This window comes from Camelina sativa, chromosome 9, assembly GCF_000633955.1.
Source record: "Camelina sativa cultivar DH55 chromosome 9, Cs, whole genome shotgun sequence".
NCBI classification, from domain to species: domain Eukaryota; kingdom Viridiplantae; phylum Streptophyta; class Magnoliopsida; order Brassicales; family Brassicaceae; genus Camelina; species Camelina sativa.
Genome location: NC_025693.1, coordinates 36,864,514 through 36,885,905, shown reverse-complemented (window position 1 = coordinate 36,885,905; position 21,392 = coordinate 36,864,514). Strand labels below are relative to the sequence as shown.

Here is a 21,392-nt window from a genome sequence, read left to right as displayed (position 1 = left end):
TGACACAAAACATTGTGTCACTCTACTAACATTGATGAAAATTGCTAATCATTACGTGTTATTGGTAATGCAATGACAGATCATATTCTGGTAATTAGAGGGAATATCAAACAATTTTACATGTGAATTTTGGTTTTTATAAACCTATCCATTATCCACACACTTTTATTTTTTTTGTTATTGTTATTTGAATAAAATAGTACTTTAGAAGATAAAATGAAATTAATTAGGCTTTACCTTTCAAAATTGGTCGTCAAGAAAATAAAAAAAGAACCTTTCGAGATTTCAAAGTCTCATCAGACTCATTCCTCAAGAAAAGACTCTTCTCTCTCTCTCTTTCTCTCATCTCTCTCTCTCTCTATGAAGAAACTTTGCCGGAAAGGAACCGTTCATCCATCGCCGGCAACGGCGATAAAGACCGACGAAGACCAGTTTCTGTCTCTCCTCCCTATAGCTATCCTCTCTCTCGTGGCGGCTCTTTCGGTGGAGGATCGTGAAGTTCTTGCTTACCTCATCTCAAACTCAGGAGACTCGAATCGTATCAAGAAAAGCAAAACCAACAAAGCAAGCAAAGAAGATAATAATAATAATAAGAATCATCACTCTCCTCTTTTCGTATGCGATTGTTTCAGCTGCTACACGAGTTACTGGGTCAGATGGGACTCGTCGCCGAGTCGACAACTCATCCACGAGATCATCGACGCATACGAAGACAGTCTTGAGATGAAGAAGAAGAAAAAAGATCGGAGAAAGCGATCGGGAAAAGCTAATGGACGAGTCGAATCTGTCGGAACGAGTCGACTCAGTGAGTTGGGTTCGAGTTCTACCGAGTTTGATGGTGGTGACTCGGTGAAAGATGGGAATTGCGGCGGTGAAGAGGCGGAGAAGGAGAAGGAGAAAGGCTCCTCCGTTGGAAAGGTTTTGAGTTTCATTGGTCAGAGATTTTTAGGTGTTTGGGGCTAAGGAAATTTCCAAACATTTTGATAGAAAAAATGGCTAAATTTCAAAAATGACACAAGATATTCAACTATGGTTTATTTTTGTAAAAATTTTATTTCTGGCTCAAAAGTTTTTTTTTCCAGAAATTTTATTTTGCTTTCTTTTCTTTTACATTTTCTTACTTTCTTAATTTTTTTTTTCTTTTTGAAGGCTTTTACTACCCGTAAAATTAGATGTTTAATTACCCTGTAATTTTCTAGCACAAGTACTCACTGTGTATCTAAATGAAATAAATGTGTATCATAGGAAATAATTTGCAGTACTCTTTTAAGTATTCCCACTTTAACTTTCTGATTGGCTCTGATCAATCGTGGAATCGTAAAAATTAGAAGAAAAGAAAAACAAACTATAGAATCACAAAAAAAAAAAAAAAAAGTTGTTGTTGCTAAACTTTTGGTAAAAGTTATGGTCACTGTGTATACTGAATTCCAACCAATTATTCAGTAGTCACTGTGTATGTACTTACCAAAAGTTAAGCATCTTTTTTTTTTGTAAAACATCGTTGTTGCTAAAATTTTGATAAATGTAAACTAGCAGTTCCCCCTGTAGGAAAAAAATACGTAAGGTATTTTTGATGCAATAAGCCAATAACATATGTTTGACTTAAAAGTCAGATTAAAAACTAGTAAGAAAAACAGATAATTACAAGATGAAAAAATAGATAAATACGTAAAGGTATTTTTGATGCATATGCTTGTATAGTTGTATATATCCATCGTCAAATTATTAAACCCAATTTCGAAAAAAAAAAAAATGATAACCTTATGAGTTAACTAATATAAAGCCATACGACTTATGAGTTAGGCCATATATAATATAAAGTGAAACTATATGAATTATGAGTTAGGCTATAAGTATAATCACGTACACACATTACATACAATAATAGTTATATGCATGTCCAAAAAATCTGGTGTGCCGGCCACCACCACCAACAAACACTTTTTATGCTTCCCATGAACATGAATTTGTACAATTACGTTAAAACATCACCTAACTATTTGGAATTTTATACTTTCATTATTCTCATGTATATAACTCCAATGAAGATTTAGTTGATATTTCTTTTGTTCCAAAGTGCAAAAGCATAATTTAATATATAGGATGCTACGTCAATAGATCATATCCATAAATATAGTGATTCCACACCCCAATCTAATAACATCTGGATATCTCATTTTGAATGTTTTAATGGACGATCGAGTTCAAGATTGTTCATCACAAAGTGTCACGATTGCATAGAGATTCGGTCGAATGCTTAATCAACAAATACAATGAATTGGTACTTTGATCCTGGAAATGAGCATATTCCAAAATTGAGTTTCACGAATAAAATACATAAAGAAGAGACAATGTGGCTCTTGTCTCGGTGTAACAACACTTTTCTCGACATAAAAAGATGGTTACCAATACTGTATGTGGGGGTAATTAAATAGACACTTTAAAAAAATATACTTTCTTGAACCCGTCCGCCGCTTTTGAATATCAAAGATTGCTCTAAATACATTTCGAATCATAAACTGGGACATACACCCCTAAAATTGTAACCGTAACCAAATTGAATTTAGGTTTCAGTTTGCCTTTATTCTCGTTACGGTGTTTGTTTATCCTAAGTTAATGTGGTTGTGGTTACTAACACTAGGTTTTTTTTCTTTAGAACTATTAGTGGTTAGACTTATTATTGATTGTTTTAATCTTAATTTTTAGTGTAGTGTTAGAGCCTTAGAGCTTAGAAGAAAAGATGCTTGTCACGGCATGAGACGTGTTTGAAAGGTTTCTATTTCGTACTACAAAAGTCAATACATTGTCTTTGACTCCGTCTTGTTTTTGGTCATCACGAGCATCTTGACATTTTGTTTTATTTTACATCTTGACAGTCGATATACACTTATCGTACGTCTGAAATATTGTCAAGAGTCGTGAAACATGTCAATTTTCTTTGTATACACCAGCATCATTTGTCGTGAACTAGACCATGAAATCTTTGAATCTGTAATAAGTTTAGGTCAACAAAAATTGGTTTTTCCTCACAAGGTGAAATATTCTTGACGACGTCGTGTCTCAATTTGAACAAGAATTTTTTTTGCCAAATAGAAATCGCTACTATAAGCTTTTGCAATACGAACTCTATGTTCTGACCAAATCAGCCCAAAAAGCAACTCCGTTGTAAGTTGTAACATATACGTTTTGTCTTTGTGAGGCTTTTTTTATTACATCATAAAAGGGCCAAATATGAGATGATAAACTTAACCTAATGAGATGATAAACTTTGAAACTCTAATATATATGGTAGAAGACAAAAGAAAATGGTTGAGAACACTGACCCAAAGTACTATAAATAATTTGCCAGAAGTTTACCGCTCAAATGGTCCTCTCTGACTTTTTTTTTCTCACCAACGAACCACTACTAAGAATTGCTAAAACTTATTGGCGTTAATAAAGTTAAGTAATCATACGAGCTATATACCATTAGATGATATAGACGAATATTTTAGTTATCATAAGCATAAGAGTGTTGACAAAAGGGATTAACCATGATTCTTTAAGATTTCACTACAAAAATAATAGTACTATAAATTAACATCAAAGTAAGAGATAAATAGATAAAATATAGAATTAGGTATGATTAGTTATAACTTATGTGCTTGTTACTAGGAATCTTTAGACTATCTTCTCCCTTTGTTAAGAAAACTTGCTTTGGTAGGTATCTATTGTTATCATATCACTTCACAATCAGTCGAGTTTAATTCATATTATTTAATCAACGCTGAATCAATAATAAAGGGGTTTGAGGTGATACATAGGTCGTGCTTACGTAGTGAGCTCTCATACATATCGTTGAGAAATTTACTTTTTAGTGTCTATGTTTAACAAAATAAGTTAGATAATCCTTTTTTCCAATGATATCACGTGGGTAATTTAGATACCGACGAATAAGATAAATGTGAATTTTGTTATAAAACATTTTAAAATATATCTCGTTAATCTACTTAATATGAAATTAAAATAGCCATACTATACATAACATGAAATTCTGTGAGACCTGTTTTTTTTTTTTTTTAATAATACTACTAAAGTAGCTAGGATTAAAACTCATAATGTAAAATATAAATTTGAAAAATGTCAGTATAAATTTTCGTCTTTTATTATGATATCAAATGATACACTATGTTTAGCAAAATGATGTTCATTTTAGAACAAAGCACATGGATGTTCACTTAAATCAGCGTAATGTGATTAAGTGTAATTTGACGTCAGTTTATTTTCTAAGATTCATACTTCTATGGACATTTGATCATCAAACTGCTACCAACAAATTCAAACTCTTCGGAACACAACAGTTCATCTTAAATTTATCTAGTACTATAAATAATTTGCCAGAAGTTTTACACTTTGTCAAACTAGATAAATTTCAGTAATATTAAGGGAAAAAGGTCTAATACGCTGAACATTCTCAAAATATTATAAGAACAACGAGAAAATAGATCATCTTTAATTATTGTGAGAAGATCAGTATGAAAAAAAACATGAATAAAGAGTATGCGATGGAAACCGAAACCAAAGTTAATTAATTCTCGGCATTTGTTTAATTGTTACCTCATATTAACTCCTTGGTCATTTCTTAAATTGGGTCTTAGACATCAGTTGATGATGCTCACTCTAGTTTGGCTTCAAAGAGAGTAAACAAAGAAGCTACGAGATTTTATGAGCTCAAACTGTTCTTGGTTAGTGATAATTAATTAGTTTATCATCGTATCGGTTTCTTACTAATGGTAGAAACTCACTCACTATTATATAATCGTTGAAAACAAAGCTTTTGCTTTTCTAAAAATGCATATTTATACGCAGTACAATTTAATAGAAGAGCCATGCTGTGTTTTGATTATACTCGAAAGTGAAAAAGCATAGACATTACATATGATGTTCATCTAAAGGGTAGTACGATGACTCTTTCCCGCTGGGAATCCAATTGTTTGACCGCAGATCAAAAATATCCCGAACTAGAAATTTTATACGCCTACTCAATTGAGGATGACTTGAGAGACTCTTTAAACGCCTGAAAAAGTAATCGCTGTACTGTTTTGAGCTAAAGCCTAAGAATGAATCGACAAGTTTCGAACCATCAAGCTTTTTGCCAATAGTCTTGAGAAAGACACAGACGGCTTCAAGTTTTTCCTCTGATGGATACGTTTTCTCATCATGCGACAAAAGTTCCTGTAGAATAAAAGCAAGTGAAGATAATAAAAGCAAGTTCATGTGTTCTACGAACCAGGAATCATAACAGCAATGATAATAGTTAACCTGAAAAAAGTGGAGAACAATCTTTTCTGGAATCGTTTGCTTTAAAAACAGCTCACCAACCAAACGAAGATTTCCTAGAGTTCGGAGTTTCAACAACATTTCCTTGTCTTTCTTCTGATCTGCTGCGTTCATCTTTCTAATCTCATCGCTTAATTCATCGGTTCCATCAAACAACATTTGAATTGTATTCAGCAAAACCCTCATGAATGTGATCTCATCATCATCACTACCAATAGGCTCAGGTGGAAACTTAGGTAGTCTGTCATGAATATCATAGCACAATTGAGCGTACATAGCGCAAAAAGTCGGCTCAAGGACGGCTTTGTCGAAAATAAGGGTTGTCACACGCTTCAGAGAAAAGAAAACACAAAATCATCTCGTTTATATAATTAATTCTTGCATGTAATTTTAAATATGACGTGATGTATACATGCTTTAATAACTAATTACGATAAGAGCGTGCACCTTTAAGATACCAGGTGTAATGCAAGAACGGATAAGATGTCTAGTGAGACGAACATATTTATCTTCGGCTAACCTGCTCATTATCCTGGCCATGCAAAAAAAAAAAAAAAAAAAAAAANAAAAAAATTACAAGCTAAATCTAAACATTTGATGTTTGGAAAATAAATAATGGCTGATTTGAGAAATTAAAGGTCGAAATATTCCGTTAAAAAAAAAGGTAGCTAAATAGAGGAATTGATTACCAGCTTTTTTCTTCCAAAGCAAATGCGTTATATGTTATCCAATCTTGCAACAGTACTGTAGATCGGAAACAAATCAACGTCGCATCATCTTCTATGTTTTTTTCTGTCATCTATGATCTTGATTACGTTTTGGTAAAAAGGATAGACGAATCTGAAATATATATAGAAACGAGTGGCCAAAGCATGGTGGAAACGTGTCCAATATTGATAATGGGTGAATATTCCCCATGCATCAATGTTCATGGAAAAATCGGACCTGGATAACTGAATCGCCGGTTAGTTGAACACTGGATCAAGTACAACGTGAAAAAGAAATAAAGATATTACATGCAAGTGTCTTAAATGAATATGAGAGTTACTGGTTTAGTTCCCCATGTTTCTTATAACTTTCTCGTTGACCCACTGTAACTTTTTTTTTTTGACGATTGATGTAAACAAAAAGATAAAACATGTCAATTATATACATCTACTATTTATAAAATTATATAAATAATACTTGTTTTTGAAAAATAACAGTTTTTTCTTATAAACAGTAACCATGGTTTTAGCTTTGCATGGCTATAATTAAAATCCCATTGACGTTTCGTAGTTAATCTCTAGGATCTCCAAGTCGAAGCATAAGATAAGAAGACGGGAACATCCATACTCAATTTGGCTTTCTTTAATACCATCTCCAGTGGTTTTCTCTATTTTTTCCTCTATAATAGAGGATCTCTATAATAAAGATGAATTTTGCTCCAATAGTTTTCCCTATTTTTTTCTCTAAAAAAGAATATTCCAAATATATACTATTTTTATTTTACAATTAATACCTTTTATTTATAAGAATTACAAACTAACCCAGTTTACTTTAATTTTTGTAACACTTTCATAAAATTATTATTTTTATTTATAAGAATTGCAAACTAACAAGCTCCTTCTCCATCTACTTCATTTGGTTTGTTTAAACAATATTTTAGCAATATTGGTAGATCCCAAAGTAATTTATCAAATTATTAAGTTACTAGTTTTTGTTGTATTAAAATAATTATTATGGACTAAATGAAAAATAAGTTTTATTATTTATAGAAATTATCTTTTGCAAATGGTAGTCTCAATATTTAAGAATAAATATTTATACTTAAATTTCTATTATTAGTTCTTACAAAACTTATTTTATTTATTTTGGTCATAAATAAAAGAAGTTAAGGATTAAAAGGGCTAATTTGCAAATAAAATAGTTCACCTCTATTTATAGAGGAAAAAATAGAGTTCCCCTAAAAATAGAGAAAAAATAGCAATTTCTATTATAGGGATAAAAATAGAGATGCATTGGAGTAAAAATTACTCTATAATAGAGTTTAGGAAAAGAAATAAAGAACCATTGGAGGGAAAGAAATAGAGAACCATTGGAGATGCTCTAACATATATGCGCAGTACTGTATATGCGTCAAGATATACTTCATTTAGGCTGTATGGTTAATTTTTGTTTTGGAATTACAAACATATATCAAAAGCATTTCAATTTTATAGAGGAAAAATACTCACATAGTTAATTCTCATTGGCCCCGAGGTCAAACCTCCACCGGCCTATCCCACCTAAGTTTTTGAATTTCTCTATCAATTCCATTACGAGTACATTTACACACAAAAAGCATATATGAAGGAGGATTTAGCTTAGCCCTGGGCAAAATACCCGAATCCGGAAATCCGATCTAAATCCGATCCGAAAAACCCGACCCGAATTTTTAAAATACCCGAATGGGTCTAGTACCTATTAAAATCGGGTATCCGAACCCGATCGGGTATTATCCGATATCCGAACGGGTACTCGAACTAACCCGAATATATATAAACATACACTACAAAATAGTAACTAGTAGGGCTCGAACCCACCACCTTAAGGGTTTAAGAGATACATTGTAACTATTTTGCCACTTTAAAATCTCTGGTCAGTATTAAAACCTCAGGTACTTATATATTACTAGATACAATTGTCCCTACAATCTATAACGTGTGGGTTTGCCCCTGTTATTGATACCAGTTCTACTTTTTTTTAAAAATTTTAGATACGAGAGATTATAATTATTTTATACAGATTTAATTATTGTTTTTATTTTACACTCATGAATTCTATATACTAAAATATTGTTTCTACATATTAAAAAATACAAATAAGAAAAAGACAATAAAAAATATAACATTTTTAGCAATAAACATGTTTGCCATAATTTTTTTTTCAGTTTTAATATCAGAGTTGGATATATTTAAATTTGAATTTTTTTAGAATTCAGATTGAATTCGAGTATTTTGTTAAGATTAAGATGTAAATATTAGAATTGAACCCAAATTTGAAGTATATTTTGGGTATTAGGTAAAACCCGAACCCGATCCGAACCCGATGGGTGTTTATCCGAAATCCGATCCGAATACTAGAAATACCCGAATGGATCTAAGACCCCTTTACCGAAATACCCGAAAATCCAAAATACTCCACCCTAATCCGAATGCCCAGGCCTAATTTAGCTGTTGAAACAGCATAATTAGAGCATAAAGAAGAAGAGAGACCAATGATCAATATGTATCGTTATATGTCATACAAATTAATTAGTCTACTTAGTACGTGTATATCAAACTATAACACATCACGTAGTCCGTAGATGCATGCAATATACTATCAAATAAAGGAAAAAGGAAGAATAATAACATCCTTTGGAGAATATTCACCCATTATCAATATTGTGGTACTTAAACAACTCTGAACATAATGGTGAGCTAATGGTCGAGACGCAGCCTTTAAGGCGATCGATAATTACAATCTTTGTCTTCGTGAGGCTTGCGTGTTAAGTTAAAGACAGTCCTTCTTTGACACACTCGTCGAACTTCTCTAGCACAGCCACCATTTTTGAGAAGTCTGGCCGCTTTGACGGATTCTCTGACCAACACCTCTTGATAAAATGAGCTAGAGCGCAGGTTGACAGCTCGTTGGGAATGGCGGTCTCTCGTTCTGCCCTTTGAAAAAAACACCGAAAATTTTTAAAACTCTTGCAGCCTTCTTTAGCTTCCTCTCTTTCAGGTTTGATCTCTAGAAATGATTTACTGAATCATTGATTTGGAAATCTAAAACAAAATCATGTGTTATTGAATCCTTAATTTTAAAACTGTTGTTGAATTACTAGTTGAAATCATGTGTTATTACAGTAGGATTTAAAAATCCATAATATATTCTAAAATGGATTTGAAAGTAAATAATATAAAGATTCAAAATCCATATATCATTTATCAACATAAAAATCTATTAAAAAAATAAAATCTGATCATAATTTACAAATCTATAAACTAATTAAAGTTTTCTTCCAATTTCAATATTTCTTACGGCAGCATATTTACATGGCCTTTATCTAATTCAAAATACTGTATATTACAGATTTAGGAATCCAACAATAAGTTAGTAAACCAATATCCTGATTTTAACTAGTCTTTATAAATTAATAAATGAATAACATAAAAAGTATGAATAATTGCAGCGGTTGGGTTGAACAAATCCATCTGTAGATTAACCCACTTTTATTTATCCTTCAGCTAACATATTTTGTAGTGTTGTAGTCTAAAGAAAATAGAAACACAACTATAGCAGACCAATTACACCCCATTTTTACACACAAATAAAATTGGACTAGTTTAATCTACAGACGAATTCGTCTCCCACCCTACCGGGTAACCATTGAAAGCAATAATCTTTTGGAAAAAATATTAAAATCAAGATTTAATAAACTGTGATATTACTAATTAAAACTTTGGTATTCGTAAAATCTATGAACCAAAAAAACCTTTAAACTTCATTAATCAATTTATAGAAAAGGTGCCCCAACTATTTCCCGGTGTGGGAACCCAATTGTTGGAGCGCAAATCAATGAGATTCTGAACCACAAATGCTGATTGCAAAACCAACCTAGGATGGTTTAACAAATTCTTTAAACGTTTGAAACACTCATCGTTGGTCTGTCTATGATGTGCAGGACCGGCCCTAAGGCTGTTGTGGCCTAAAGCATAAGGCTATTGAAATAAAGCATAAGGCTATTGAAATAAAGCATGTTAAAGCACGTGCTGAAGGATAAATAAAGCACATGCTTTATTCTCATAGTTAAATCATGTGCTTTAGGCCTAAAGCATGTGCTCTATATTTTTGTAAAATTATCTACATAACTAAAATATATTAGTTTATTTTTTAGTTTATTTTTTAGTGGATGATGTGGAGAAAGTGACTAGCTGCTTCGAGTTTCTCCTTTGATGGACACATTTTCTTATCATCCCCCAACAGCTCCTGTATAATAAAAGTAAATTCAGTTATACAAACCTAAGCAAAACATGACTTTCAAAATTACGTAACATATCTTAAGTTCACCTTAATAATGCGCTTAACTATCGATTGAGTAACCATCCTCAGCTTAAAAAGCTCACCAACCAAACGAAGATTTCCTAGAGTCCGGAGGTTCGACAATATTTCCTTGTCCTCCCGTTCATCCTTATGATCTGGCGAGTTCAGCTTTCTAATCTCCTCACTCAAGTCGTCAGTTCCCTCAAACACGGTTTGACATAAATTCAACAAAATCCTCTTGAATGTGAACATCTCACTTTTTCCATGCTTTGCATGAGGAAAGCTAGGGAGTTTGTCATGCATATCATAGCACAACTGAGCGTACATAGGACAAAAGGTCGGCTCAAGAACAGCTTTGTCGAAGATAATGGTCACCATATCCTACAGATGAACCCATGAAAGAAAAAGGTTAACTAATCAGCCATTATGACATAACGAAACAAGATACGTAAAGAACAGGTAGTAAACCAAAATTCACTATATATAGTTTGATTATAATATATATATACAAAAAAAATATCTTTTGTTCTTCAACAAAAGTTTCCAAACAAACTAAAAAATCCATATTTTAAAACCAAACCAAAAAAAAAAAGATTGGGTGATGGTTCAGATTATTCTCATAGTTAAATCTAGTATACTTATAAATAAACTAAAAAATAAAACTTGATATGTGCCTATAAGATGAGACCATGCACCTTCAATATCTCAAATGTGATGCAAGTGTTGATAAGTTGGCTCTTCAGACGACTATATTTCTCTTCAGCTAGTGAGTTCATCATCCTGGCCAAACAAAGTATAAAAGCTAAATCTTTTAGATGTTTGCATACGTACAGAAAAATAAAATAAATCGATGCTGATTTGAGAAGTCAAAATCAAAGTCTATATATCACAAAATTTCCTACAAAAAAAAGAGTAGCTGAGGGAGGAATCAATTACGAGTTTTTTTCTTCCGAAGCCCATGCTTTGAATGTTATCCAATCCTGCACCAATATTGCAGATCGAAAACTAACCAACTTAGCATCTTTCATGTTTTTTTCTGTCATCTATGATCGTTGTACTTGTACGTTTTAAAGCTAAGACTAGAAGAGTCTAAAATATATAAGAAATGAATAGCCAATGCATGGTGGAAACGATTCCAAAACTGATAATGGGTGAATGTTCCCCATGCGTCAATAATGCTAATAAATAACCGGACCTAGAAAACTGAATCGTCGGTAACCGAAATTTATACTTCTAATAAACTGACGTTTTGGCATTTCTAAACATATTAAAAAAAGAATTTGATTTTTATTTATAAATTAATTTATAATTATTTTTGGTAAATAAAGAAAGAAAAACCATTAAATAACATGCCTTGTGAGAAAAAAAAAATTATTTTAGTTTTTTAATCTATAAAATCAATATTTTAAGAACAAAAATAAATTATAGAACATCAATCTATTAGAAACAAAGGGATTAGTTTTGTGTTTGAAACTAGTTGAATAGTGACATTTTATACAAATGACTTAAGTGGATACTAGAGTTGCTTTTGCTTTTTTTTTTTTTAACAAACATATGCTTCCATTTCATTAAAACAGAACACAACATACAAAGTAAGAACCATAGTTTAAATTACAACAAAAATAGACAATCCCAAAAACCAATACAACAAAGAGATAAATGTAAATAAGGGTCATTGAGATTATAGGTTTGAGATCTATGAACCAAATCCTAGTAAAAGTTTTGGAACCTGTGAGGTCAAGCAATAACAATGCATCTTCCAAGAACAAGTCGATGGAAGAGAAGGTGGCCACTGTCTTGGATCGAAGACCAAGCGGCGTTGAAAAAGCTAAAGCTGAGAAACTCACCGAAGTGAGGATGTCTATTCGAAGGAGAGCTTTGCCAAGGATTTGAGCAGGGTTGAAAATGCTATGGTTGAGGAAAATATAGAGTTGAATGAGAAAGTATTAAGGTCCGGTGTGAAACTCTGGAAGATATAATGGTAACCCCCACTACATGGAGTTTGGATAATAATACCACTAGACTTCAAGTTTTTAGGAGAATATTAAAGTTGATGCATTATAGTTTAAAAGTCTCTGTGAACAGAAGAGATGAAAAAGGGAACATGAAGATACATCAGTAATCACAGCGCCATAGGATCTGGATCATAATGCCAAGTTTTTTTACGCTTCTGACTTAAAGAGCAGAATCACTAGGTAGATGTAGATCTAAAGAATATTATTCTTCAACGAATCGTCTACTTGATTGTAACATGCAGGTAAATCTAAAATATTTTGTTTTCGTAGAATAATACAACACCAAAAGTCTGTTTCGCTACACTTAAATATTATTTTATTTTGTAACTTCCTTTAAAATGAGAGACCAATGATTAATAAGTATAATTTATATAACATACAAATTAATTAGCCTAAATACGTGTTTATCAAATCATAACATCACATAGATGCAATATACAATCAAATAACTAGTGAAAGAAAAAGAAGAATTGTAACTTTGGAATGAGATCAGGTTATAGATACTTAACACAAGTTTGATCTACTATGCATTTACAGGAACAGAGGAAGAAGTAAATGGTGAGCTAATGGTCGAGACGCAGCCTTTAAGGCGATCTAGAATTGCGTTCTTTGTCTTCGTGAGGCTTGCGTGTGACGTCAAAGGCAGTCCTTCTTTGACACACTCGTCGTACTTCTCAAGCACCGCTACTATGTTTGAGAAGTCTGGCCGCTTCGACGGATTCTCTGACCAACACCTCTTGATTAGGTGAGCTAGCGCGGGTTGACAGCTCGCTGGCAATGGCGGTCTCTCGTTCTAACCATTTTAAAAAGACTGAAAACTTTTAATAACTCGCAGGCCAAGAAATCAGAATTAACAACAATATTTAATGTTAATGACAAACGTTCCTTACGGTGGTAAGTAATGAGTAAAGACTGACCTTTTCAGCGACTGCGAATGCGGCTTGCACGGGAGTCATGCCTTGGAACGGAAGCAATGCAGTGGTGAGTTCCCATAGAACGATGCCAAAGCTATAAACATCGACTTTTCTAGTGTAAGGCTTCTCTTTGATCATCTCTGGAGCCATCCATCGATACGTTCCCATATTACCTTTAGCCTCTCTGCATTGCGTTTCAAGACAAGAAGTCCCAAAGTCTGCAACTTTAACCCTCATCTCGTCATTCAAAAGCAAATTGTTGGACTTTAGGTCTCTGTGGATAACACCTTGTGAGTGAAGATACTCCATTCCTCTTGAGATGTCTAGGGCCAGTCTCAGTACGGTCTCGATCGAGAGCGAGTAAGGCTCTTTCTTGTTTAGGTACATTCGAAGGTTTCCTTGTGACATGTACTCTGTTATTATGCAGTATACCGGCGGTTTCTTGCACGCTGCAATGAACTATATACCAAAATAAGAAGAATATAATTAGTGAAACTCTCATAATACAGAACAAAATATAAAGGTTAGAGAGACATATATGTTCTAAAGACAAAATCTTTGCTCTGTTTTTTTTTCCCACCAAGATATGTGAATCTTTATAATGAAAGGTTTTACACTTTGAGAATAAGATGAAGAATTCAAACCTGAACGATGTTAGGGTGAAAGAGACGAGAAAGCAGAGCAACCTCGGACTTAAATTGTTGTTCGAGCTTAGCCCTTGTCTCTTCTTTGTGTGTTGGGATCCTCACCATCTTCACAGCGACGGCTCTTTGTTTGTAGATCCCTCTGTAAATTCTCGAGTGTGCTCCTGAAGCAAATTTGTTTCCGATAAAGAGCTGAGAAAGATCTGCGGTCCATTCCTCTCTTTCGCCTTTAGACGCTTCCCATGTCTCCACGTTCTCGGACTCGAGGATCATAGACCAAGATTCCATACTGTCGAATCTCTTCTTCTCCATCGTCTCTGCTTCTGCATACCGGTTGGTTTTAGAGGAAGATGGGTGAGAGGGTAAAGGTGGGAGGGAAGGCTCTGGTGGTAATTTGGATCTTAGAGACCACCGTATACGAAACGGATTTAAACATGAACTAGACATGGTAAATCAAGTAGACTTTTTTTTGCTTGGATCACAAGGTAGGTTTTGAAAAGCAGAGGATCTTAGGGTTAAAGATGTGTTAAACTAGGTATTTCCTTCTGAAAGTATGAATAGATTTCAGGAAGTGCATGAACTGATTCAAAAACATGGGTTCGATAGGATCTCCCGAGAATTTAGCCGCCGTGTCATTAATTTTCTCGGGGAAACAAAAACAAAATCAGGGAAAAGAAGAGAAAACGAAACCAATTAACAAAGAAGTTTTGAAAACAGAGGAGACTTAATGTCAAAAGGATGAGACTTTTACAGGAAGGAAGCAGAAACAAAGAAGGAAACAAATGGGTTTGATCATCGTCTGTTTTTTTTGTTTTTTTCTTTGCCTAGTAAGAACAATGATGAAACTTTCCGGGAAACTTTTCCGGGAAAAAAGGACACGAGAAGAAAGAAAAGCACCAGAAAGTTTTGGATACAAGTTGAGTTTTGTAAGTTGGAGAAGAAACCAAGTGAATAAGGAACGGATCGAAAGTATGAAAGAGATTTTCAAAGGTTTCTCGTGATTGCTTCGTTCAAAAGTTTGCCTTTTAATAGAGAAAGAGTTATATTTATATATATACTTTTTCTCTTTGAGAACAAATCAAATCGTGTTCGGTTCGTGTTTAGTTTAGGAGTATATTATATTGTCTCGTCACCGTAGTCAATGCCAATGGTAACGAGTCGCCAAGATACCGACTTAAGTTGCTTCATCTTATGGCTCGATAATGATAAACTAAAAGAAAAAATAAACACTAGGATTTATTTGGATATAATTTCCGATTAAATTTACGCTTATTTACACAAATCTATCTCAAGGAACCATTCTTATCCAGTTATCTTATAATTTATAAAAACAAAAGTGTATAAAATTATAGATGAAAATAGAGTTCAGAATGGTCAAAAATATATTGTTTTTGTTAAATAACCTAGTCACCTAGAAAATTACATATGGTATGGTATTTATGAACTTCTGATGAAAGAAAAAAAATCGTTAAGACTGTATATAACTATATATAGTTCCAACATCAGATTTATTTGGTATTTTTTTATCAAAATTTTGTTAAGATGAAATATACGTTTGTAACTTTACATAAATTTACTTTATTTTATTTTTATCATCGGTTAGTTATATACATTGAATTGTTTTAGGAGATCCAATAAATGAAAAAGGTTCGTGATCCATTCACACCATGAATCCTTTTGTCGGCTCCATTCCATTGCATGGATCTAACTAGTACACTAGTGAAAATAAAAACAAAAAAAGTTAGGGAAGATATGTGATTAATTACAACATCGTAATACAAAACGACCAAACCATGTACTTATCTCGATCATTGTTGTTTAATTTATAATAAGATAAAATCATATCTAACTTAGAAACACTATCATTTCACACTTTTTAATCTCTGTACCATTTTTTTTCCCTTAACCATATAATAAAAGATGAAATAAGACTTATATCTATCATAAACTTTAGTTTATAATCTATTTCTTCCAAAACTTACATAATAATTAACTTTTATGTGTTTAATGATTTGGCAATGTTTGAGAGTAGAAGAACTGTGCATAAAAGCGAAAAATATTTACTGTACTCGGCGACAATAATATTTGTGAAACAAAACAATCCGTGAGTGAGGCAATTCGATTGCCTTTTCGTACTAAATTATTTAAATCTTGCAGATCATGTTTTACCAAGTGGATCGGTACACGTGGCAATGTGGTAACGGAACCACGTGGAAGCTGACTAGCTGTAGAAACGATCCAGACCAAGGAATTATATCATCTAGGCGGGCCTAAATAATCAATTTGGGTCATTGTAAATCTGGGCTAAAATCTATAGGCCCATTATCTTACACTCAAGTTGAGCTAGGGTTTCACCAAAACGTACACTCAAATCCAACGGCCCAGAACTTCGTGATCTCACGACTTAGTAAAATAATAGAGAGACAGAGAGAGCAACAAGTTGAGCTAGGGTTTCTAATTTTTCAAAACCCCCTCACTGAGGCTCATCTTCTTCTTCTTCTTCTTCCCTTAAAGTATTCAACTTTATCTGACTTAGAACATTTCCACCTCATTCATTTCTCTCCATTTCGATCTGTAAGCATCTGGGTTTCTCCCTTCCTCCATCTATTCATCGGGTTTTGTGTTAAAGTTTGAAGCTTTTTGGGAGAAGGAGTTGAAAATGGGGAAATCTGGAGGAAGGAAGAAGAAGAGTGGAGGTGGCGGTGGCTCGAATTCGAATTCGAATCAGGTGAATTCATCTGAACCATCTTCAGGATTAGCCAAACCGTCAACGACTGTTGTTAACGGCGGTGTTGATTTCGACGCTTCGGTATTCTTGAAACGAGCACACGAGCTTAAGGAAGAAGGTAATAAAAAGTTTCAAGCAAGAGATTACGTTGCTGCTCTTGAGCTGTATGAGAATGGGATTAAGCTTATTCCCAAGAGTCACCCAGATAGAGCTGTGTTTCATAGCAATAGAGCTGCTTGTTTGATGCAGATGAAACCTATTGATTACGAATCTGTTATCTCTGAATGTTCCATGGCTCTTAAAGCTCAACCTGGTTTTACTCGTGCTTTGCTTAGAAGAGCTAGAGCTTTTGAAGCTGTTGGCAAGTTTGATTTAGCTGTTCAGGATGTTAATGTTTTGTTGGGTTCTGATCCTAATCATAAGGATGCTGGTGAGATTTCTAAGCGTTTGAAAACTGCTTTGGGTCCTCATCAAGATTTGCAGAGCCGTCCTTCACCTGCAGCTCTTGGTGCTTCTGCTGCGTTAGGTGGTCCTATTGCTGGACTTGGTCCTTGTTTACCATCTCGTAATGTTCACAAAAAGGGTGTTACTTCTCCTGTTGGGTCTACTTCATTGCCTAATGCTACTAATGGTAAGGTTGTAGAGAGGTCACAGGTGGTCGGTCCTGTGACTGAAAATGGCGGTTCTGTTGTGAGTAAGGGGCAGGCGTCGAGAGTTGTGTTGAAGCCGGTTAGTCATTCTCCGAAAGGGTCCAAGGTGGAGGAGTTGGGGTCTTCATCTGTGGCGGTTGTTGGGAAGGTTCAAGAGAAAAGGATTCGTTGGAGGCCGTTGAAGTTTGTTTATGATCATGACATAAGGTTAGGTCAGATGCCTGTGAACTGTAGGTTTAAGGAACTGAGAGAGATTGTGAGCGGTCGTTTCCCGTCTTCGAAGGCGGTTTTGATCAAGTACAAGGACAATGATGGAGATTTGGTGACTATTACTTCTACCGCAGAGCTGAAGTTGGCTGAATCTGCTGCTGATAGTCTATTGACGAAAGAGCCTGATACTGATAAATCTGATTCTGTTGGGATGTTGAGATTACATGTTGTTGATGTGAGTCCTGAGCAAGAGCCGATGTTGCTTGAGGAAGAGGAGGAAGAAGTGGAAGAGAAGCCTGTTGTAGAAGAAGTTGTATCATCTCCTACCGAGTCAGTTTCGGAAACAGAGATCAACAGTGAGAAGACGGATAAGGAAGTTGAAAAGGAGAAAGCAAGTTCTTCTGAGGATCCTGAGACCAAGGAACTGGAGATGGACGACTGGTTGTTTGATTTTGCTCATCTCTTCCGCACTCATGTTGGTATTGACCCTGATGCTCATATTGACTTGCATGAGTTGGGAATGGAACTTTGCTCAGAGGCGCTTGAAGAAACAGTGACAAGCGAGAAAGCTCAACCACTGTTCGATAAAGCTTCTGCTAAGTTTCAGGAAGTTGCTGCGTTAGCTTTCTTCAACTGGGGAAATGTTCACATGTGTGCTGCTAGAAAGAGGATTCCTTTAGACGAATCTGCAGGAAAAGAAGTGGTTGCAGCACAGCTTCAAACCGCTTACGAGTGGGTGAAAGAGAGATACACATTGGCAAAGGAGAAATATGAACAGGCTCTCTCAATCAAACCAGATTTTTATGAGGGTTTGCTTGCATTAGGACAGCAGCAGTTTGAAATGGCGAAGCTACACTGGTCTTACTTGCTAGCTCAGAAGATTGATATCTCAGGTTGGGATCCATCAGAAACCTTAAACCTCTTTGACAGCGCAGAGGCGAAGATGAAAGATGCTACAGAGATGTGGGAGAAGCTTGAAGAGCAAAGAATGGATGATCTTAAAAACCCGAATTCGAACAAGAAAGAGGAAATCTCAAAGAGGAGAAAGAAGCAAGGTGGAGATGGGAACGAAGAGGTTTCAGAGACAATCACAGCTGAGGAAGCTGCAGAGCAAGCTACTGCAATGAGATCACAGATCCATCTGTTTTGGGGAAACATGCTGTTCGAAAGATCACAAGTTGAATGCAAAATCGGGATGGATGGTTGGAATAAGAATCTTGATTCAGCTGTTGAAAGATTCAAACTTGCAGGTGCTTCTGAAGCTGACATAGCAACTGTTGTCAAGAACCATTGTTCCAATGAAGCTGAAGCTACTGAAGGAGGAAATGAGAAAAAGGTACCTGCACCTTGAAACCCTTAATTCTTTGACAAGATATCTGAACTCAAGAGCTAAAAAAACAGAACCCGATTCTCGCATTATGACTGGAAAATGAACCCTGGAAATGTAGACTGCTGGATCTTGCTTGATTTGATGATTCAGAGATGGTTCTTTCATGTTTATCTTCTTCACCTCAAAGGTGATAAATTTTCCTGGGCATTTGTTAGATAAATTTGTAAACTCTGTTTAAGTTTCAACCTTTTTAAGCTTTGTGTCGTGTTTGCTTTGGTGATTGATTTATTATGAACTTGCTTCTTCTTATCTAATGATAAAAAGCTTATTAAGCTTCATGAGTGTTAGAAGTTATGAAACAGAGTGTTCTGTTCTTTACCTTGATTTGATGATACTACACACATTAGAACTCTTAGAAATCGGATTATTATTATTATTATCGTCTTCCATAAACATAAACACCCCACACTTTAAACACACCAATTGACCAAACAATTAATCACCAGATTATTAGATATGTAAACACTAATACCAGTCTGAACTTATTGACATAACATAACACAAACTCATCCTTCTTTCTTCTGTTTCACATAAAAACCTCAAATCCGTGTTTTAGAAAGTCTCTACTGCTGCTGTAGGAGTCAATTCTGTAACCGCAGAAGCATTCTTCATCGCCTCGAACCGTGGCTCCTTTGGCTGAAACTTGACCCCTGCGTAGAGCTTCATGTAGTCATCAAAGACGAAACTCGGGTAGTCGGAATCTTTCTCGACGAGTGATGTAGCTGGAGAGATCTCGGCATCGCTTGCCGGGTTGTAGAACGATGCAATGGACATTCTGTTTCCTTCTTTTTGAGTCACCACACGGTGCATCACACTCTTGTACTTGCCGTTGGTTATCACCTACACTCAATCAAGATTATACATTATTCAGGTTAAACCAAAAATCTCATAAAACCGAGACTAAACCAAAACTCAATTTCAATACTGTGGTGTGAACATGACTTACCTCAAGTTGGTCACCAAGATTAATGACAATGGAGTGGTTGAGAGGAGGAACATCAACCCAGTCACCATCTTTAAGAAGCTGGAGACCACTGACCTTGTCGTCTTGAAACAACAAGATGATGCCTCCTGCATCAGTGTGGGCCCTGAGACCTTTGATCATCTCTGGTTTAGGACATGGTGGATAGTTGCTCACCTTTGTCCCAAACGTTGGACCTTTTGTTCCACGAAACGCTTTCTTCAAATACCCTTTCTCCAAACCTAGATTCTCACACAATAGATCCAACAAATCCTCAGCAAGATTCTCCAATCTCTCCCCAAAGTCTTTCATGGCCGTCCTGCCAAAATAAAAAGCAAAAAACATTTTTACTACTTCAACTGAATATATTACATATTCTACCAAAAAAGTAATGTTATTTTTTTTACTATGCAAGAATCTCAGATGTGAGTTTCTAAGTAAAATAATGTTTTTTACCCAATAAAATATCGCAAAAGTAATCAAATCTGAACTCATGCATGTGAGAAAAAATATTAAAAAAAAAATTCAAATTAAAGGTGAAGTGGTAAAGTGGATTACTGAAATTTGGTTTAGTGAAATCTATGATTATTATTTTATAGAAGATATCAAAACTCATACTATATTATTTTTATTTTATTTGTGTTAAAAAGAAAATAAATTATGATGTACCTGTATTCATCAGACATATCAGAAAGGTCACTGAGATTTGATTGAGGGAGGTGACGAACATAGAAAGTGCTTTCCCAATCGACATCTTCGACTTCTGTCTCAAGTTTATCCAAACCTTTGGACTTGAGCATGTCATTGAACTTTTGTTCCTGATATGTCTTGTAATGTCCCTTTGTCATCTTCTCGATCTTGTCCATTAAGTCATGTGGTATTCCATGGTTCATTATCTGAAAGATTAAATTAGTTTTAACCCCCAAATTAACAAAAAAAAGTTCCACATTCCCACTAAGAGCTAGCTATAATCAAACCATGAATTGTGCATGTACCTCAAAGAAGCCCCAGTTTTCACAAGCTTCATTGATTAAAGCCATGGTTTGGTCTCTCTCTTCACCATCGAGCTTGGACAAGTCTACCACTGGAAACTTCATGTTCTTCTCCATCTTCCTCTCTCTCTCTCTCTCTCTCTCTCTTTTCTTTGAAAGTACTCTATTTGAAGTTGCAAGTTGTGTGTTGATTGATTGCTTTGATGTGAGACTTAAAGAATGGGAGAGGGTTGCTATTTATAGGCGCAAATGAGGGAAATTAGATTTAAAACTAAAATAAATATATAAAAATGTAAGAAAATATGTGATAGTCATAGTCATAGTCATAAGATAAGATGTATAATTGTTTCATTCAAATTGATATAAGAAAAAAAGAAAGAAGAAGTTAAAAGTAAAAGAAACAGGAGTTCGTGGAGCATGTATGTGAGCACATCTATCGTGGACCCCTACCCTCTCTTTCTTTATGAGATTGATTCATTTGGCATTTTCCTTTTGGGGTCTCTCTTTATATGCACTTCAATTA

The 21,392-nt window shown here is 34.6% G+C and overlaps 6 protein-coding genes across 6 annotated transcripts; 2 read left to right on the top strand and 4 right to left on the bottom strand.

Moving 5' to 3' along the window:
* On the top strand, positions 241-1,263 carry LOC104714580. The gene has a single exon (XM_010431993.2). It carries the CDS (start codon positions 361-363, stop codon positions 961-963), a length of 603 nt encoding a protein of 200 aa, XP_010430295.1. The 5' UTR covers positions 241-360; the 3' UTR covers positions 964-1,263.
* Positions 4,912-5,655, bottom strand: LOC104716044 (eukaryotic translation initiation factor-like; the record flags this gene model as incomplete). Its single annotated transcript, XM_010433389.1, has 2 exons — positions 4,912-5,214; positions 5,302-5,655. Coding segments are annotated over 2 exons (657 nt in total), but the record flags the coding sequence as incomplete, so codon positions are not given.
* Positions 10,228-11,407, bottom strand: LOC104714579 (eukaryotic translation initiation factor-like). The gene is made up of 4 exons (XM_019230128.1): positions 11,302-11,407; positions 11,061-11,145; positions 10,393-10,746; positions 10,228-10,311 (listed from the first exon to the last, which is right to left on the bottom strand). The coding sequence occupies exons 1-4, from the start codon at positions 11,391-11,393 to the stop codon at positions 10,228-10,230; spliced, it is 615 nt and encodes a 204-aa protein (XP_019085673.1). The 5' UTR covers positions 11,394-11,407.
* On the bottom strand, positions 12,734-14,937 carry LOC104714578 (serine/threonine-protein kinase HT1). Its single transcript, XM_010431992.1, has 3 exons — positions 13,939-14,937; positions 13,298-13,753; positions 12,734-13,173 (listed from the first exon to the last, which is right to left on the bottom strand). The coding sequence occupies exons 1-3, from the start codon at positions 14,383-14,385 to the stop codon at positions 12,904-12,906; spliced, it is 1,173 nt and encodes a 390-aa protein (XP_010430294.1). The 5' UTR covers positions 14,386-14,937; the 3' UTR covers positions 12,734-12,903.
* LOC104714577 lies at positions 16,365-19,194 on the top strand. Its single transcript, XM_010431991.2, has one exon. The coding sequence runs from the start codon at positions 16,598-16,600 to the stop codon at positions 18,875-18,877; it is 2,280 nt and encodes a 759-aa protein (XP_010430293.1). The 5' UTR covers positions 16,365-16,597; the 3' UTR covers positions 18,878-19,194.
* On the bottom strand, positions 19,267-21,084 carry LOC104714576 (1-aminocyclopropane-1-carboxylate oxidase 2). Its single transcript, XM_010431990.1, has 4 exons — positions 20,873-21,084; positions 20,547-20,773; positions 19,863-20,196; positions 19,267-19,756 (listed from the first exon to the last, which is right to left on the bottom strand). Exons 1-4 carry the CDS (start codon positions 20,984-20,986, stop codon positions 19,469-19,471), a joined length of 963 nt encoding a protein of 320 aa, XP_010430292.1. The 5' UTR covers positions 20,987-21,084; the 3' UTR covers positions 19,267-19,468.

What these genes read in the sequence shown, in the direction of transcription:
- LOC104714579 (XM_019230128.1), bottom strand. Translation starts at nt 11,393, where the DNA reads ATGAAAGATGCTAAGTTGGTTAGTTTTCGATCTGCAATATTGGTGCAG. An exon ending in TCACATTTGAGATATTGAAG is followed by an intron (nt 10,747 to 11,060) that starts GTGCATGGTCTC and finishes GTTCATCTGTAG; the next exon opens with GATATGGTGACCATTATCTT. An exon ending in TAGTTAAGCGCATTATTAAG is followed by an intron (nt 10,312 to 10,392) that starts GTGAACTTAAGA and finishes TTTATTATACAG; the next exon opens with GAGCTGTTGGGGGATGATAA.
- LOC104714580 (XM_010431993.2), top strand. Translation starts at nt 361, where the DNA reads ATGAAGAAACTTTGCCGGAAAGGAACCGTTCATCCATCGCCGGCAACG.
- LOC104714577 (XM_010431991.2), top strand. Translation starts at nt 16,598, where the DNA reads ATGGGGAAATCTGGAGGAAGGAAGAAGAAGAGTGGAGGTGGCGGTGGC.
- LOC104714578 (XM_010431992.1), bottom strand. Translation starts at nt 14,385, where the DNA reads ATGTCTAGTTCATGTTTAAATCCGTTTCGTATACGGTGGTCTCTAAGA. An exon ending in TTCACCCTAACATCGTTCAG is followed by an intron (nt 13,754 to 13,938) that starts GTTTGAATTCTT and finishes TTTGGTATATAG; the next exon opens with TTCATTGCAGCGTGCAAGAA. An exon ending in CATTCGCAGTCGCTGAAAAG is followed by an intron (nt 13,174 to 13,297) that starts GTCAGTCTTTAC and finishes TAAAATGGTTAG; the next exon opens with AACGAGAGACCGCCATTGCC.
- LOC104714576 (XM_010431990.1), bottom strand. Translation starts at nt 20,986, where the DNA reads ATGGAGAAGAACATGAAGTTTCCAGTGGTAGACTTGTCCAAGCTCGAT. An exon ending in AAAACTGGGGCTTCTTTGAG is followed by an intron (nt 20,774 to 20,872) that starts GTACATGCACAA and finishes TTAATCTTTCAG; the next exon opens with ATAATGAACCATGGAATACC. An exon ending in ATCTTGGTGACCAACTTGAG is followed by an intron (nt 19,757 to 19,862) that starts GTAAGTCATGTT and finishes GATTGAGTGTAG; the next exon opens with GTGATAACCAACGGCAAGTA.